General features: G+C 43.5%; 1 protein-coding gene across 1 annotated transcript in view; it reads right to left on the reverse strand.

Annotated features, from left to right (window-relative positions):
• The window catches only part of pax2b (paired box 2b), a 30,563-nt gene extending 15,008 nt beyond the window's left edge, over positions 1–15,555 (reverse strand). The window contains exons 1-7 of the mRNA XM_031561303.2: positions 14,837–15,555; positions 14,127–14,129; positions 13,325–13,490; positions 12,372–12,569; positions 8,565–8,644; positions 8,024–8,143; positions 22–197 (exon numbers count right to left, since the gene is read on the reverse strand). Coding sequence (XP_031417163.1) covers positions 22–197; positions 8,024–8,143; positions 8,565–8,644; positions 12,372–12,569; positions 13,325–13,490; positions 14,127–14,129; positions 14,837–14,879 — 786 coding nt within the window. The 5' untranslated portion in view covers positions 14,880–15,555. The remainder of the gene's footprint in view (positions 1–21; positions 198–8,023; positions 8,144–8,564; positions 8,645–12,371; positions 12,570–13,324; positions 13,491–14,126; positions 14,130–14,836) is intronic.
• Between the last annotated feature and the right edge of the window lie 2,517 nt (positions 15,556–18,072).

The following is an 18,072-nucleotide window of genomic DNA, read 5'->3' on the forward strand; positions in this document are numbered from 1 at the left end:
TAGAAGGAAGTGTGTAGTTACCTGCTCAGGCTTGATGTGCTCCGAGGACTGGAAGACGTCGGGGTAGGCCGGCCGCTCGAAGACCCGGTCCAGGGCCTCTAGCTGCTGCTGCGTGAAGGCGTCGGCGCGCAGGTGCTTCCGCAAGCTCTCCACACTACCCTGAGAATCACTGTGTGGGCCAGAGCCATCTGAGCCATCTACAGGGACAGGACAGAGAGAGCAACATGCTGTTTCCACATCTGAGAGGGGGCCACCTGCGTGGAAGTACCACGTGAAGCGTGAGGCTCACTCACATACACTCTCTCGCTCTCTCTATATATATGCCAACTGAGCCACACAGCCTCTCTACCTCCCTCTCTCTGACTGTCTGTCTGTCTGTCTGTCTCTCTCTCTCTCTCTTTCTCTCTCTGTCCTGGTCATTAGCATGGGCCTTAGCAGAGAAGGGGCACTGAGGGAAACAGATGCATTGTAAATGCAACCGCAGAGCCGTAATGGCTGCCGCTGTGAGCCAGCTAGAGCCCCAATGGCGGACGGCGGGCCAGCCTCCTGCTGCATTAGCGGCATCATGATGTGAGAGGCTGGGCGGTAATTGATGGATTACCGTCAGCGCGAGCCTCCACTTGTAAGGAGAGGCCATGCGTTTTAATGAAAGTGGCGGCGGTAGCAGCAGCGGTAGCAGCAGTAGCACTGGCAGCAGAAAAAAACGCCAGACAGCAAATGAGTGGTGATCGCGATGGCCATTTCAATCCTGTGTGAAACACTCCGGGGTTTTTTTTTTTTGCTTGTTTGTTTTCTTTTTTTTTCCTCATTCTTCCCTGGGAGCGTGTGTGAGAGAATGCGAACACCATTACATTACACTGTGTTTAAAAACAAGGCAAGGAAACAAAATCAAGGGAAGGAAATTGTGCTTTTTCTCCCTCTCTCCTTCTCTGCCTCTTTTTTTGTGTGTGTGTGTGGGGTGTGTGTGTGTGTGGGGGGGGGGCAACGACAGGAGGCCTGCCCCCTTCTCCCGATTCCCCGTCTGAATAAAACTGCGGTCTTGTTCAATCGTTTCCCTGTGAGGCTCTCTCCAAACAGGCGCGGGCGCGTGTGGCCCCCCGCTCTCCCCTCCCGACTCCCCCTGACCTGATTACGCTGCTGCCGGTCGGGAGAGGGATGTCTTCGCTTTTCCCTTTTGTCACTCTGTGTGCGCGACGCGTTAAACCCCCCCCCCCCCTTTTACAGCCCCCACCACCACTACCCCCCTCCTCACCAAACCACAGAGGCAAGGGAGAGGCTTGTGTGTGTGGTTTGGTGGGGGGGGGGGGGGGGTGTAGGCTAGAGAGGAGGGGTTGAGGCTGGGGGCTCGTTCCTTCTCATCCTCCCTCACCGTCTTCCTCCGAGTCTCGGCTCCCTGGCGAATCTGTCATTCTAAATTTGCGGCAGATTATGTCCTCTCCACTGCGATGGGGGGTGAGGGGGGGGGGGGGGGGGGGGGGGGCCTGGGTGATGTATGATATGCACGGCCCCTATTGATTGCCTGATCTGGTGGCGAGGAGGGGAGCCGAAATGAACTTGAAATGAACATCATGCCTCAACTCATTGTGCGTATAATACTCCGCTTAATCCCACATTTTTCTCTGCCACGGAATTCAATTGATCAATCATGTCTCGCTGATGGTACCATTTCAGGACCGTTATTGCCTCTCCATCCCCTCCGCCTGACCTTTTTTCTCTGCAGTGGCTGGGACCACGGAGAGGATGAACCTGACTCCCATGATGAACAAAATGTATCTGGAGACCTGACAGAAGGGGTCAGGGGATGTGTGTGTGAGTGTGTGTGTGTGTGTGTGTGTGTGTGTGTGTGTGTGTGTGTGTGTGTGTGTGTGTGTGTGTGTGTGCGTGTGCCCGCAGGTTTTGGCTTGTGTTAAAGAGAGACTATCTGTGTGTATGTGACTGTGAGTAAATAGATAGAATTATATTGCATCTCTGACATTCTGCTGTGCTGGTGACAAATATTAGTGTACAGTGGGTTACAGATATTGTATATGGAATACTATTACAATGCAAGCTGTTTGAATATAATGCAATTTCATTTTATGTAATAACAAAGCACAGGGAACATATTTTAGTCCCCTTTTTTTCTGACATATATTTGAACAGGCACCTTCTCTGGACAGCCCCCTTGGGGCCTTTTCAAAACACTGCTTGTTTTTGCTGCTTTATCAAACTCAATTGTTCTCTTTGGTGCTGGCGTAAATAGAGTCATTAATTACTCCCCATCAGTGTGGTGGGGCATCAAACCTGATCAATAATCCCACGTTTGCCATTAGCTGTGCTGGAACACATACTGCCCACACAAACGAAAGCCATTTTGTTCCAAGACATATACTGTTGACTTATTCTTTGAATTTGAACTTGTGTGGTTATTTTTATATATAATATGTTTTCCCCGTGGTAGGAGGAATAGCTCATACGATCTTTATGAGTTGCATGTGTCAGGGAAGCTCCAGTTAGTTTGTATCTCATTGAGATTTCTTTAAAAAAAAAAATTAAAACTTTCAAAAACACACTTCCTCAAGTCATGTTTTCATCAAGTGAGCAATTTGAAAATCATTAAGAAATCCAAAATAAACAACGCAGTGGCCATTAAAACGCCATTACATAACAGGTCTCAGAATGCCTCACACTCTTAGTCAACCTGGTCGCGGCCACAGGCTAGAATGTTGGTGAATGTCAGCCTCTCTCACTCCTGCGGTGTCCTGGTGCCATTTCATTGATCGATGACACAGTTGAGTGTATTCATTTTGACATGGCTCTGTATTAACACTCTGGTAACGAGGGACCAGACTCCATCAGATCAGATAACCAGCTCTATAAAACTGGCTTCTCTCCGTGGGTTTGGCACCAAGAGGTCACGACCCCTTGCAGGAGATTGAGCTGACGCTATTCGGTACTGGAAGGGAGGAGGAGGAGGAGGAGGAGGAGGAGGAGGGAAAAAAAGGAGAGAAATAAGCCATGGCCGCTCTACCTGTGAAGCTCACCGAAAATAGAACACTAAAATGAGCAGACAAGGGAGGATTGATTATTAAGGCAAGAAATGTATATATTTCAGGACAAAATGTCACTAAATTGCCTTATCTGATAATGGCTTTTGAGATAAATGCCCTTGGTAAGAGATGTGCTCTATATTTCACTTGTTCCTCCAGGTTTGACACCTAGACTGAAGGGGGAAAAGCACCCATGACTCAAGGTAAGCAATTTGTGTTTGAAATGTACACTTTTCATTAATGGTTTGAATATGCGTTTTCTTTTTTTTTTTTTTACAGTGTCTTTTGATGGGGGGATTTGTGTCCTTTAGAACAAAGGAGTTATGCTTACAGTACATAAAGCAGAGCACAATTGTATTTTGACTAGTCTAATGTATAGATGCCCAGGGATGGAGGACTCGGCAATGGAACATGATCACTGAGGTATGCATTCTTCAACGATTACCCTTCATTCCAGTGGCAGTGTACTACAATAAGCGTAAATCAAACACTACTAGTGGGGAGGAGGTCCCATCCCCCTTAGCTTGGCTCGGCATATGTACGGTACACAAAACACACACACACACACACACACACACACACACAAACACACACACACACACTTATGAATCACAACCTTCTAGGCTCTTGGTAGCTGTCTTGGCTTATTGTGGAAATATCTGGAAGTATATGTCAAGTCCCTGGTGTGGAAATAGGGGTGGCAAATCAGCTGGTATTGTGTGGAGAAGCGATGCGACCAGCGCCATTCGTTTTTCCTGTAATGCTCCTGTATGTTTAGAGCTTCATTCATTTAACTTAGTCTGGGGGGATGGCTGGAGGGGGGGGGGCCGCAGGGCTGCCCGAGAATGTGCCCGATGACAACGGATTCCAGGAATATGTCTGCTGTTGTTTTTGTTCTGGCGCTTGTTGTTTCCTTGATAGCTTTTCTGTAGGAGGCTAAGTATGATTATCCAGGATTAATGTGTTGTTCACCCCTGTGCCTAGACAGTACGAGAGTATGGCCTTTTATTACGGGAGGTTCTGACTATCTCTTCATTGTCAATATCAGGCACATTTCAGTCATTACAACTGAAAGGCCTTATGTAACATACAGTTGACAGTGGAATTCAGTTAGCCACCCATATGTGTTGCCAAACAGTCCTTGCAAATGTCTGTAGCCAAAGAAAGGAAGTCACTTACAGTGAATACTAAGGTTCATAATTTTGACCTTGCAGTCAATAGAAAGACTGTGCCAGTGGGCATATATTAAGAATTAATCAATAACAGCAAATTTGTTAGTACTCTTGGGATTATTTGAGAACTCAAAACTTCATCTGGGCTGCTACTGTGATACAGAGTGACAGCGAACAGTGTTTCAATTGGTCTATGTAACACTTACATTTTTTAATTTCCTACAACCCCTCAAAAATGCTCATAGTGTCCCTACAGGTAGTGTAGTCATCCATCAGTCACAAATAATTGGTTTGTCTGTGCCCTGTGCTACCAGTTGTATCTCATCATCTCATAGATATGGCTGAAGCCTGGACCCTCAAGCTATTGCTTTTGTCTTTCTAATAGCCTGCCTATCTGCGGGAGCGCGGGGCTGGGGGTGTAATAGGGTGGTGGGGTGAGAGGGAAGGGTTGGGGGGGGGGGGGGGGGCTAGATCTAGGGGGGTTTGGGGCGGAGGGGGGTTGGATGTTAATTTGTGAAGTAATAGCTTCCCTCAGCGGAATTGCAAATTCTCTTAAATGTCACTATGCGGACAGTAGTGGTCACCTCCACCTCGCTGTCTAAGGGGGAGCCCCCCCCCCCCCCCCTCTCTCTCCCTCCTTCCCTCTCTTCCTCTCTCTTTCTCCCCTTCCAACAATGGCTGCCAAGTGTAACGTGCTACTTTTAATTTGCAGTAACACATGACAGTGGCAGATTAATGGCTTTTATGACACCTGTGTCCCTGAAGTCTCTCGCGCCGAGCCCCAGTGTACATAACACGTGTCACACTACATTATCGCCACGCCGCGCCCGTGTAATGGGGACCTTTTTTAAGGGCACTGCTGACTTCGGAACTTACTGTAAGAGCTGTCCGTCGCCTTGGCAAAGAGCCACGCTCCGCCAAAAAAAAAAACTAAAACAAATACCTGAAGATGCCTGGGCCATCCATTATCCTGCCGTCGGGCGGACCTTGCAAAGCTCGTCTTTTGCCAGGTTTGTTTTCCTTTCTTTTTTCTCCCCCTCTCTATTCATCTCGCTCTCTGCATATAGAGCTGTGAGTTTGGTTGGGTGTTAGGGTGAGTCTCTGTGTTGAGGATGGTGGCTCTCGGTGAGATCTAGAGAGCAGAGCCCTGGATGACTGTACAGGAGAGCGCATATAATCCTGCCATTAAGTGCACCCAGCAGGCGGAAATGAAGCCTCAGTAAAGAAAATGTACGTCAATTTTTTTAAATGTTGGCAAAAACTCACCGCAATTATTTTCAAAAACAGTCCTACGTGTGCCTACATTACGGAGAAATACTTAACTTAATTACACAATACGTAATAGCGTAATACGTAAGTTAATTACACAATATTACTAACTCTCTACTCTGCTTCTCTGAGTCACTTCTTATATCGATAATGAGCAAGTAACCTTAGTAACCATAGTAACCTTCAGAGATAACTGTCAATATTTACCTATTCATGCAAACCCTTCCACCATCTTTAAGGAAAGGAAATAGATGCTCAACACGCAGCATTACGAGCTATGCATCTTGGGTTGTAGGAGCGCCGAGGCCCCCGCCACAAATGATGTCAGATATGATACACCATGCTATTTTTGCCCAACTCTAGCTGGAGGGGAGACATTGTTTTTAAAGCACCTCTTGATGGGGGCGCATGTGACCACGGCCCGAGGTTTTATCTCTTTCTCAGATGAACTATCTTCCACCCCTGGTTCCAGGTGGGTACAGTCTGACTGTGGCGGACGAGAGGGGTATATAAAAACCACAGGCTACACCCCACCCCCCCCCACCCCCACCCCCGCACACACACACACACACACACACACCCCACTATCCCCCCCCCCCCCCATCCCCCTGCCCTCTCCCAGAACAGGCCAAGCACTTAAATCACTGAAATGGCTGCACATCAGAGGGATCATTTGAGACCGAAAGGGGGAGAAAAGAGCGAGTGAGTGAGAGGGGGAGAGAAAAAGAGAGAGAGAGAGAGAGCGAGAGAGCAAGGGAGAGAGAGAGAGAAAGACAGAGAGAAGAAAAAGGCCCACAGAAACATGGTCTGTCACGGAGAGGAGCGTGAGCCTCACACAGACATAATTCTGCTGAATGTCCTCCAGAGCACCTCCATGCCCTTGCCTGTGCCCGTGCGATGTGCCTTCTGTCACCCAATGACTGAGCCTTTAACTGTCTCTAATCACGGAGAAGGCGCAATGTGGAATGCTGGAATGTCCCCGGTAACGGAACGTGCAGGCGATGCGGCACACGACGTGCGGTGGCCCCCGTGTGTTTCCTTTTTTATTTTTTTTATTTTTTTGGCGCTTCCAGCGAATGCATATGCTCCTGCGCCATGCTGCTTTTTTACATCGTTGCCGGGGTAATGTCTCCCGACGCATCATAAGTCATCAACCCCCTGCACGCGCCGGCAAAGTGCATCAATTCTGGCGCTACGTGGAGAAGCCTGGCGTCTCCGACAGATCTATTGCACGGCCACCCACCGAACAAAGGGAAAGAGCTCGCAGACCTATTGCTGTGGAGCCTCCACCTTGGGCTTTGAGGCCTTTAACTTAACATCAAATGTGTGCTTTAGCAGAAAAATATGTGTCAAATAAATACATTACATCAGCTAAACACCCAAGCTATTTCCAATCCACTCTGTGTATGTATGAAATCCAACAGAAACTAAATATATCTCAATGTATCCATTGCTCGAGTAGAAACAGGCCTATTTCAATCCAGTGCTGCCTTGCTACAATTTGGCAGTGGGATTCGCTATGATGATGTAAATTACCTCCAACGACAAGAGGGAAATGCAGGGCTCTGCCTCGGCCCAGCTTGTGATGACGGGCTAAATCATCTCCAACACACACACCACACCCCTCCTCTCCCCACTAAATCCATCGTCTGCCAGAGCACCTGCTCAGTCTCTCTCTCTCTCTTTTTTCTTTCTTTCAAGAGAGAGGCGTTGATTTAACATCATTTAAAAGTAAGGATGAAAAAAGGATCTGTGATTACAACGTCAATAATCAAGTTCCTAAATGCCCCCAAAAACCAGAAAGGCAGAGAGAAGGAGACAAGGTCCTTGACTTGAAATGTCTGCTAAGGCTCCCGTGCTTCTTTGACTGACCTGGGTGGCTGGCTACATCATCTTGACATGTAATTATCTTAGCCAGCTTAATCACTTCAGAAAAGATGAATTGCCGAAGACAACAGTGGAGGTCATGTCTTCAAATCAAAAGCCTCTCTTTTTTTTTCCCAACTCGTACACCCGTCCAAAAACACGCTGAGTATCTGTGAGTTCATTTATAGCCACCGATAATGCTTGAAAACATGGCAAGAATGTTGAGAAGCTGAGATGTAAGGAAGAACACAGTCTCGTGTGTTGCAAAATTGGGACGGTCGCTGGTGTATTGTCCTTTAAATATTGGCCAAACGTTTTCAATTGTTGAAATGTAAAGGCTTGTCATATAAAATATAGAACTTAATCTGTTTTGGTCTTGAGTTGATTTTTAGTGATTGAAAACAGCTAAAAACCATTCAATATTGTGGCTACTTATAAGTTCAGAAAAAACATTGAGATCGTCAACTAGTAACTCAGTAACTCTCGTAAGTCAATCCTAATTGAACAATGAGTGATCAGAGTCAGAGAAAAGTTTGCCACCATCTCTTAAAAGGACACTAGGTTTACATCAGCATCCAGCCTCACTTGCTCGTAACACCACACAGCACAGTACAGCCCTCTCAACAGAGGATGTGTTTAAAAAAAGAAAAAAAGAAAGAAAGAAAAAAAAGAAATTGCCTCCCTTACCCTCATCTCGTTTCCTCTTTTCTCCATTTGAGCGGGGAATACCCAGAATGCCGTTGATGGAGTAAGACCCCACTGGGTCATTGGAAGCACTAGACACAGGCGGGGAGGCTGTACTTGGAACTAAGAGAAGGGGGGAGCTTGTGTTACTGAACAAAGAATCACTCAGAGTGCTGGAATAGTTATTCTTTGTGTGGACTTTCTAAGGTGGCGTTGAACTGACAAAGGTAAATTAACTGGGTACAGTCTGGCCCATATGCATAAAGGTAAGGTCAATTAAGGTCAAGTTAGGTTGAGCATGCCGACAAGCTCTCATGGGCATATACTATTTAATTTATATGTATATGTAAGTGACACAAAACATATTCAAATGATTCATATATTATGTTTTGTTTGCACCTTGTTGCATTTTATTAGCAACGTGTAAACCTAAAGCAAACTTCAGAAACATAAATATATTTAAAGGTGGAAGCCATTGTATGAACTGGCGTGATCTAAAATTGTTGAATTGTGTTGTAGGGGTGAGGGTAAGAAATGCTCTTACCTATGGTGTGTCCTGGATTGGAGAGGGAAGTCCCATCGGGGGAAGGGTGGAACGGCTGCTGGACTTTGGTCCGAATGATCCTGCGATGTGAACAGAGCTTGGTTAACAAAACAAAAAAACAGAAAGGATTTGGATGCATGTCTACTTTCGTCTAACCAAAGAAACCCCATGTTTTGTTGCTGGCCACTCAAGCCAAAATAATCGTCAGACAGACAGAACTGAATTGGGGTATGTGTGAGTCGGAGCGAGGGTGGAGAGTGGAAAGTTCTGTCTGGCACTGTGCGGACCCAATCAAACGAGACTCGGAGATATAGAGAGATATATATATATACGTGTGATAGAGTCACTGGGCCTTTAAAGGTAAGATATAAAGAAAAGTCTTCATTGCACTTTTGGTCTGAGTGATCTTGCAAACAAAGCATGAAATCACATCAATTCACCTCAATGATCAGCTTCACTGCTTCTACCTGGCCCACACTAATCAGCCTTTCTCTCTCCCTCTCTCTCTCCCTCTCTCTCTCTCTCTCCCTCTCTCTCCCCCCTCTCTCTCTGCTTTGGCTCAGGGTTTAGTAAGGTGCTGGGGTCTCCTAGCTGCTTGCGCCTGTTGGATCTAACGGGTCCTGTAGACCCAAGCGCCTCCTGTGCCTGTGCTGTGGATGGGGCCCTATTGATCAGCGCTGGCGGATAAAAAGTTGTGGATTAGTCACTCAGGCAAAAGGATGCAAATAGAAAGCTATAAATTATATGTGACAGGAAAGCGATAGTTCCTTATTGCCTTGCACAAGCTTACGGCAGCATTAGATTCCTTTAATCTGAGTGGCACTCTGGGAAAAAAGGGGAGCTGTCACCATAATTTGTAAACTTAGGAGCAATTCATCACACGTGACACCGAGCCCATTTTGGAACAGACGTGTGCGAAAGTCGTTGAAGGAGTCTACAGCTTGTGTACAATGCTGTGCGCAGGCAGCTGAATTACTTAGCAAACGCTTTGGAGCAGTCTCAAGCAATAATGTAATATGTACACACATGTTGTAAAACGCTGTACTATAAGCTTAAAGTCCAATGTTATCCCAATATGGATTTAGGAGGGTATTGATTGTAATGATTATAAACACATCGTCTTGGGGAGTTAAAGTGCATGTTTGTGTTGCCGTCATCAAATTTCAAAGGGCAAATGTGTATTCATTATAATTATTGTGCTATTGATATTGGAAGAACAAGAGGACAAGCCTGGGGATTATCCAAACTGTCCTTGGGGCAAACCATCAAAAACAGCACACACGTCTGGTGCAGCGACCGCCTATCAATATTTTATTCTAATTTTCCCCCCTCTCTCTGCTCTCTATAACAGTTACTTGACCCCCTGACTTTTGGAGAGTGACATAAATCCAGAGACTTTATTTGGAATCCATGTTCTTGATATTGAATAAGCAATTTGGATAGGTGAATTAATGACTTAGCTGTTGTTGAAAATCCCCTCAAGAAATATTAAAATTGCTTTACATCTGAATCAATAGTATTGAGTTCCTTTGGGGGCTCTTTTTTTATGTCTCCTGGCTGGTGCTGCTGTTACTTGTTGGCAAATTCCTCTCACCAGCCCAGACGCCCAACAACAGCATCTCTGTAACATTTAATAATGCATGCGGGCGAAAAGTGTTTAAAGCTAGAACATCCGCCTTTCTCAGCCTTTACCAGGTCATTTTTTTCTGTACACATGAGTACCTGCGGACAAGCCTGGGTCTTTCTCTTTGTTTTGAGCTATGTGGTGGGAAATAAATGTTGCCTCGTGTACTGCGCCTTGTTGTCTAGAAAAATAAATAAAATGGGCAAATAAAAGTTAACAGTGTTTATTTTTGGTTGGACACTTATAGGCATTCCTGGACAAAAAAACACTGGTATTTTAAAGTCATTATTTGTGCAGAGTACTTTTTTGACACCACTGAAGAGAAAGTTTGTGGTACTGTAAAGTCATACATCAGACAGAGGAAAGACTGGGTATACTACATGTAGTAAAAAATAAAAAATAAGACTCCGTAGTTGGCTGTTCAGAAAACATTGTTTTTAAAATGATTATTGACTATAAAATTGACTATATGCTTACATCTATTAAAATCTTATGATCTACAAAACAATGCATTTTATTAACGATACACATCCAGTCATGTGTAAATATTTGTATTTTAATGTAGTAGGCAGGTAAATCAGAATGTGAAAATACACAGGCAGTAGATGCCACAAAATATGCTGAGATACTTGAAATATATTCTACACCATGTCAATTCAATCATTACCCCTCTTTACTGTACTTGTGCTATCTCAGTGCTCTGTAAATTATAGAGTGGCCCTGGATTAAAAGGGTTAATAAAGCCCCATCCATTCCAAAATCCCCCCTTCACTGGCAAATATGTTCAGAATGTCTAATGAAAAGAAACCCAAAATATTATAGCTATCATCTCTTGGTAGCAGAATTATATTTCTTTGTATTCACATTTCAATTTATTACATAAACAAAGAAGGCATAGTGTCCAATTTCAAAAACGGCTGCTGAGAATTTAATTAAATGCTGAGTTTGCTGGGCCTCTTTAATGATATTAATGTATATTTTGAATTGATCTCATACATGTGTTTGAACCCGCTCAAATGGGCCTTTTTAGGCGACCACGGGGCATGAAATGAATTTTTTCAGCCTCTTTCTCCCCCGTTTTCTTATGTGAAGCGGCCCATGCTCATTAAAATGTAATGCTTATTCTGCCTGTGTGGAAGACTGCCTCTTAACCAAAGTTCATCGCCTGCGTTCTCGGCGAGGAGGGGTGAGTATGAGTGTGTCTGGCGGGGGTGTGTGTGTGGGGGGGTGCGCTTTCTTTTTCTCTCGTCTGTGTCCCTCACCCCACCTATTGGCATTCTTCATCAAGCACCTTGTTTGCGCATCCCCGTAAAGAGGTGGCTTGCGTATTGGACAGCAGGTATGGCAGTGCACTTGTCACGGTTAAATGGCCCACGTTTGCGCGCTGCGTTATAAAGTCAATTTAATCGTTTCATCTGTTGTAAGGCCAGGAGAGTTTTTTTTTTTTTTTTTCTTATCACAACTATGAAAAAAAGCGCAAAACACGAAACCCGGACTTACAAATCCTTGACAAGTGGACAGGTATATTTCAGTGTGTTAGTTAAGACAACTGCCCATTTCACAAATGAAGAGGGGCCTAGGCCCTACTTATCGTTAATATATATATATTTTAAATATACTGAGGCTTTGCAAAAATTGAACTACTTGTACCTATTCAGTGGTTATGTCTCTCACGACACGTTCAAAGACCAGACATCTCTCTACATATTTTCTCTTTGCGAGCCTGGCTATCACATTAATTTGAACCCAGTCTAAAGCATTAGATCTGGTATTGAACGATTGTGGTGCTCCGTACTTCCCAAAGCCACGGAATCTGGTCACCGGCTATTGATCCGTTTTTAACCAGACAGATGCGCTTTTGGCGCTCCCAGACCGAGATACACCGCTGATTGTTGTGGGAGTTGAGCACTGAAAGGATTAAATTGCGATACTGAGACCACCCTCAGCGGGGGAAAGTTGAGGATCTTCATGAAATGTACGCACATTTTATATTGAAACGCCAGCTAACCTTCCTACCTCTTCAAACAACATATAGTCTAGATTACACTCTCACAACATGACACTCATATCATTGACATTACATACTTGAATTCGTTTTTGCAATCTATCAGAAAAAATTTGCGGCACCACAGACGTTCCTTTTTGGTTCAACCCAGCTGAAGATATGATAAAAAAAATCCTACCTGTTAATTGATGAAACGCTGGGAACAGTGTCGTTGTCGCAGACCCCCTCAGCTAACAGTCTATCCCTGATCTCCCAAGCGAACATGGTGGGATTTTGTCTCTTGTAGTCGGCGATTTTATCCACAACCTTTGGAGTAGCAACCTTTGGCTTCGATCCGCCAATAACTCCCGGTTTGATGCTGCCCGTCTCGTAGTATCTGCAACAACAACATACCGCAAGGCAATCAGGACATTCGCCAGCACAATATTTGCTTATTAGATTTTCTGTTTAACGGTTATTGTGAACACATCAAGTTTTGACAAATAGTTGCGAATGGAATGTAGGCCTACTTCAGGAATTAATCTTCACACTGACAGCCTATAATGTTTTGCTATTCAGGCGGTCAAAGCCACTCATAATTGCTGAATAGCCGTGTAAATAAAAGGGAATATATATATATATATTATTTAAACAATGATAGGCATGCACTCAATAAGTACAACAATCATGCTAACAATTAACTGTCCGTTTTGACATTCCAAGTGCATAAACAATGTACCTTATCAAGTCCTTTTGATAGCTGAAAAAATATTTCAAGAAAATTCAAATGTCTTACTGACATGAATCCTGCACACATCTTTTGTGTATGTAGTCTATAGGGTGTTGGCTTTTCTTTTTACAAAGTGCTTCAAATGTTTATTTGACAGCCGAACTTAATGCTCCGTTCACATTTCATATGGTATAACTGGAGCATTATCTGATGTGTTTTGGGAATTAAAGCTAATTGCTACTGTTGGCGCGCTTGCCTACCAGTCTTATTTGGTTGTTGTTTCAGGCATCTTTATTGCTTTCTATTACTATTTCATGAAGTGTGGGTTGTCACAGTTTTTTTTCTCTTTAAATGCGTCTGAGAGGGGTAATTCTCCTAGGATATCCGGTTTTAAGGCACCACGCACTTGTTTGCTCTCTTACCTGCCTAAGATTTTGCTGACGCAGCCGTGACTGACCCGTAGTTGTCTAGAGATGTCACAGGGTCGTACTCCTTGGTGCGCCAGCTCCACGATCCTCTGTCTCACAACGTCGGGAAGGGGTCTGCCGTTCACAAACACCCCGCCTAGCTGGTTCACACCCCCGTGCCCTATGTGGGAGTCAACAATGCAGACAGTACCATAAACATACATACCTGGAGCCATGTTATGGAGGCAAACACCAGTCTTAAAATCTATGGCAAAGCCTAGTAAAAAACAATGCATTTCTTCCTAATAAAATATCTATGATATTACAGCCACCAGCAATTTTAACAAACAGTTGTTCCACTGTGGTGTGTGGCGATAAAGCAGGGTGCAACTGATCACTGTATTACTTCTTACCAGTGGTAGTGCAAAATATGCCGCCAAGTTGCATATGGTGTATCGCTTTATCATACAAATAGGCTACATATTGTATAAAACCCAGCAATGTGGCATTAGGCGAAATTCAGCCATATTTGTTATATGTTGGTTAAGACTTTACACAATGTAGCCTACCACTGTTGAACTGCAAAAGTAAGGTAATCTATTCTTTGGTAGGCCAAAACTTTCCATATAATAGCCTAGCCTACACGCTGTTTAATAAGATCTCAATTATCATAGTTAAAACTAATTTATAGTCTCTACTTGCAGTAGCCTGCATTATTAACATTATTTCCCCACTACAAAACTTGTATAACACATGGTTGGTATTTTGGTGTATGCTGTATTTTTATTCCGCAACTCGGCATCGGCTATTAAATTACATGCTCATTCATTGTCTTTGTTCAGTAATGATAAATAATTTAAAAGACCTTTGATTACTCACATTACATATTATTCAGTAAAGGAAGAATAATTAAATTATTTAAACATGTGACTATGTGACCTGTAAAATAGGCCTAATAACATATTCAATCTGCCTGCAATGCTTTTGCCTCCTCTGCATTGTTGTTTCAATGCTTATTAGATCATGAGGATACAATTCGCAAAACTGTATTCATTCATTTATTTTTAGTGGTTATTTAAAGATAACGTAGATTCATAATGAATTGTTCATCACGTATTTGATTTCACATTTAGCCAATATTAAAAACATTTCGTCTTTTTTTTTTTTTAAGAATTAGCATGTCAAAATGAGTAGCTTTACATCAGGTGCATTTTCAATGTTAACAAAAGCTAGAACGAGAAAATATGACCAGGTCTTTAGATATGAATTCCAAAATTCAGTATTCACAGAAATCCCCCAAAAGCTACTGTATTACACGATCAGCATCAACATCTTCATGCGTCGAAGTTCATGCAGGGATTCGTCGGACTAGTTATTTTGTTTATGTTGTCTTTTGGTTATTTGTTGTGTGTTTGCATCTATGGGTATTACTGATGAATGTAAGCAACACAGACATTGTTTATAGCCTATAACAGAACAATATATAATTTAGGCTACGTTTTCTCCCCGTACTCCCATGGTACTTACGGTGCATCGCTGAGAACGGGTCTGCTTTGCAGTGAATATCCATTGGATAGCACAGAAAAGACAGATAATCAACTGAAGTCGCCGTGGCGCGTTTGTAATGCAGATAAAAAACTGCGAAGAAATGGTGAAAATGTTTTCTGACAAAGTGAGCCTCTCCCCTCGTATCCAAACGACCGAAGGGGCAACTTCAAAAAGTTGTCGTCCGTTTAACAGTCCGTTCAACGAAAATTCACCGTAGGGGTTTGTCAAGTGTCGAGCATGACCGAAGCTCGTCTCCAAAATTTTCGAACGGAAATCAATATCTCTTTCGACAACAAACAGGATGCTGGGATGGTTTCACAAAAACACCATCAGGAGAAAACGCTGTGTTTCTTCAAATTGTCCTGTCCTGTGGTTATGCTTGTATTTCCCAGATCCTGGTGGCCTTGCGTCGCTCAAGCCGCGGGTTTGTTCAACCACACACACACCGCGTACACACACCGATGACAGGAGTAACATGGACACACTGGGGGTGCCTTGTGACTTCCTCTGCCTCTACAATTGAATGTGTTGCCTGAGTCTTGGTTCAGGAATGAAGTCCGTCTCCCCGTGTGTGCGTTTCTAAAAGCCGTCGCCCCCCTCTACGCAGCAGATCCCCTTGCTTATATGGATGACTTGTCAGACAAAGGCAGTAGATTCCGACACTTTGTGATTCGCCAACGTAAAAGCCCAGAGCCCAAATGAGGAGGTCCCTACGTCTGACACTCCGAAAGGGGAGGGAAATAAGGAAGCCATCGATTTAGAGTTGGAGGTAAGAGTTGAGTAAATGTTAAATAGGAAATGTTAAAATTGATATATTTTTCTTTATGCAAGAAAAAATACGACGCATGTTGCTGCTCCACAAAATGAGGCGGCCTAAATCATCCCGTTATGGCATACCAGTTCATAAATGGAAACAAACACGGACCTAATAGTGTATAGATTTTCTTTTGTGTACGAGCAGCATTTTTTTTAACTCCTGATGATGATCGACATTTACAGTAAGATAAAAGTAGGCTAATAGGCCTGCACCTGCTTGCTGACAACATGCTGTATTCTACATTGGGCCCAAGTAAACAACCTCTATTGTGCGAGCAATTCAAGATGGTGTAAGACATTTCATTTTCATCTCATTCAGTCGACATTTGATTCTGTCTAGATTCTTATGTCATTACTATCTTCCTGTGATTTATGTCCTGTAAACGCACAGGTAGAGTACCTCACCAGCGCGTGGTGCTCAGTGTTGGTCGGTAGTATTCCATAGATGGCGCTCTATCGTTTCAATTCTTATGCCGTGTGGAGGGGCCGATTCATCACAACTCTATATAAACCTCGAAAAGAACTCTAGTGCAAAAAAAAAACATAAACAGAATGAACGTAAGAGTTTAAGTCATAAACATTATATGTGAATTAACAAAAATTAGGACACACATGGACATTTTAAAACAGGGATAAACTTGGTGCGTGTGTCCTACGCATAACACCCATGACGTGAACGAGGTCGACCACAGATTAATTAGTTATCCAAAGAGAACTACACCGATTGTATATATTACAACTTAACTTCATCGGACGGCATCTTGAATCATTTGACTTGACACAGGAAAAAAAGACACACAACCTCCCATGCGTTTGTCAATGCACATGAATATGAACCAATGATAATAGACCCCCTTACAACAAGAACAGCAGTAGCAACAACAATAACAACAACAACAATAATAATAATGCTAATAATAATAATAATATAGAATTGCAATTAATTAAACTTCTCAGTTGGACTGCACAGAACGATATAAAGTACAAGCAATGAGTGCCTGTCTACGTATTTCAAACAAATCAATTATGGAATGTCATTAATTTCTAAAGGATGCATTCCTAGACTAATGTCTTTACACTGGACACCAAGCCCGACACCCCACGCAGCCGAGATCCGCTCAGCGTTCAGGTGCAAATCTCAAGGAACTGGGCATGGCCGGTGCAAAAACCTCCTGGTCAGGCTAGAGGATGGTTTTCCTTTTTGTACTGTTTTTGGAGCGAGCTTCTGGTACAATATGTAGCACCATGGGCAGTAATTTCACACTCCGCTGCACTCTTCCCTTAAGCTACGTTATATTTCCCCCTGTAAGACCCCCCAATTCTTTTCTCCCCTGCGCCTGTCCCTATGCACAACGCGATTTGGTCTCCCAGTGAAATGTGTCTGAGTGATTGTAAACAGATAATGTTCGGCATCAATATGGAATTCCGCATTGTTTACTTGGCTTGGCTGCGGCCTGAGTTGAATGTGAATAGCGCACGTGCATCGTGTTCTCGGCCCTGTTCGGCTCCTGGGTCGCTAACCCCTCTCTTTAGTCAGGGCCCGACCCCATTCAGCCGTTACACAAGGTCAAATCCTCCTCAAAAGTCCTTCAGTAGAAATTAAACAACAGAAAGCGTTGTGCATGACCCGAACCTTTTTAAAGATATTTTTTTTCGACCAATATAGAGCTTATTTATTGATTCCAGTGGCTTGTTTTTTTAGCGCTCATTGGCAGTCAGTGCATAACACTCACCTAACGTATTCTCAAACTAATGCGCCACTCATGGTAAGGATATCAGCTACAGTGCTCTCATTAGGACAGGTATTTAAAGATTAACTAACTGGGTCAGGACTAAGTGGGTTTTTTTCCAAGTGGTGTCCGGCAATACAATGAAAATACATGTATTGTTTTTATTTGTTTGTAATAGGTTTACTATTTGCATTTTACAAGCACTAAAATTGGTATTTTACTTTTCTATAAGGCAGTGGAACACAATGCAGAATGTTATGAGATTTGACAAAGTGACATAATGCAATCCATCTTAGCTCCCATTTGCTAATGGAAAAGTGAAAGGGATTGAACGTGCTTGAGATTTACTTGTATCAGTTACGTACAGAAACCGTGTGTTTCGGTTAATTCACCACAAACAAGCAGATCTGGCTCATATTTCTTTCCGCGAGTTTTAATATACTTTACAGAATAGAGGGAGGTGTTTCTTTCTCTCAACGCGGTTTCTAACAGTGTGCGCTATGCTGGTGCGCGCCGATAGGGTCTGGATGCGAGCTAACGTCACCAATCGATATGCTTTTCCCCAACAGACCTGACGACTGCTCTTCATTCGGAAGCAGACATCACTGGGTGTAAGTTGATCATTGAACCTTAAAGACAGGCTATTCGGAGCGACTTTTCTAGACTGAA

The sequence above is a fragment of the Clupea harengus genome, chromosome 23 (genome assembly GCF_900700415.2).
Source record: "Clupea harengus chromosome 23, Ch_v2.0.2, whole genome shotgun sequence".
NCBI classification, from domain to species: domain Eukaryota; kingdom Metazoa; phylum Chordata; class Actinopteri; order Clupeiformes; family Clupeidae; genus Clupea; species Clupea harengus.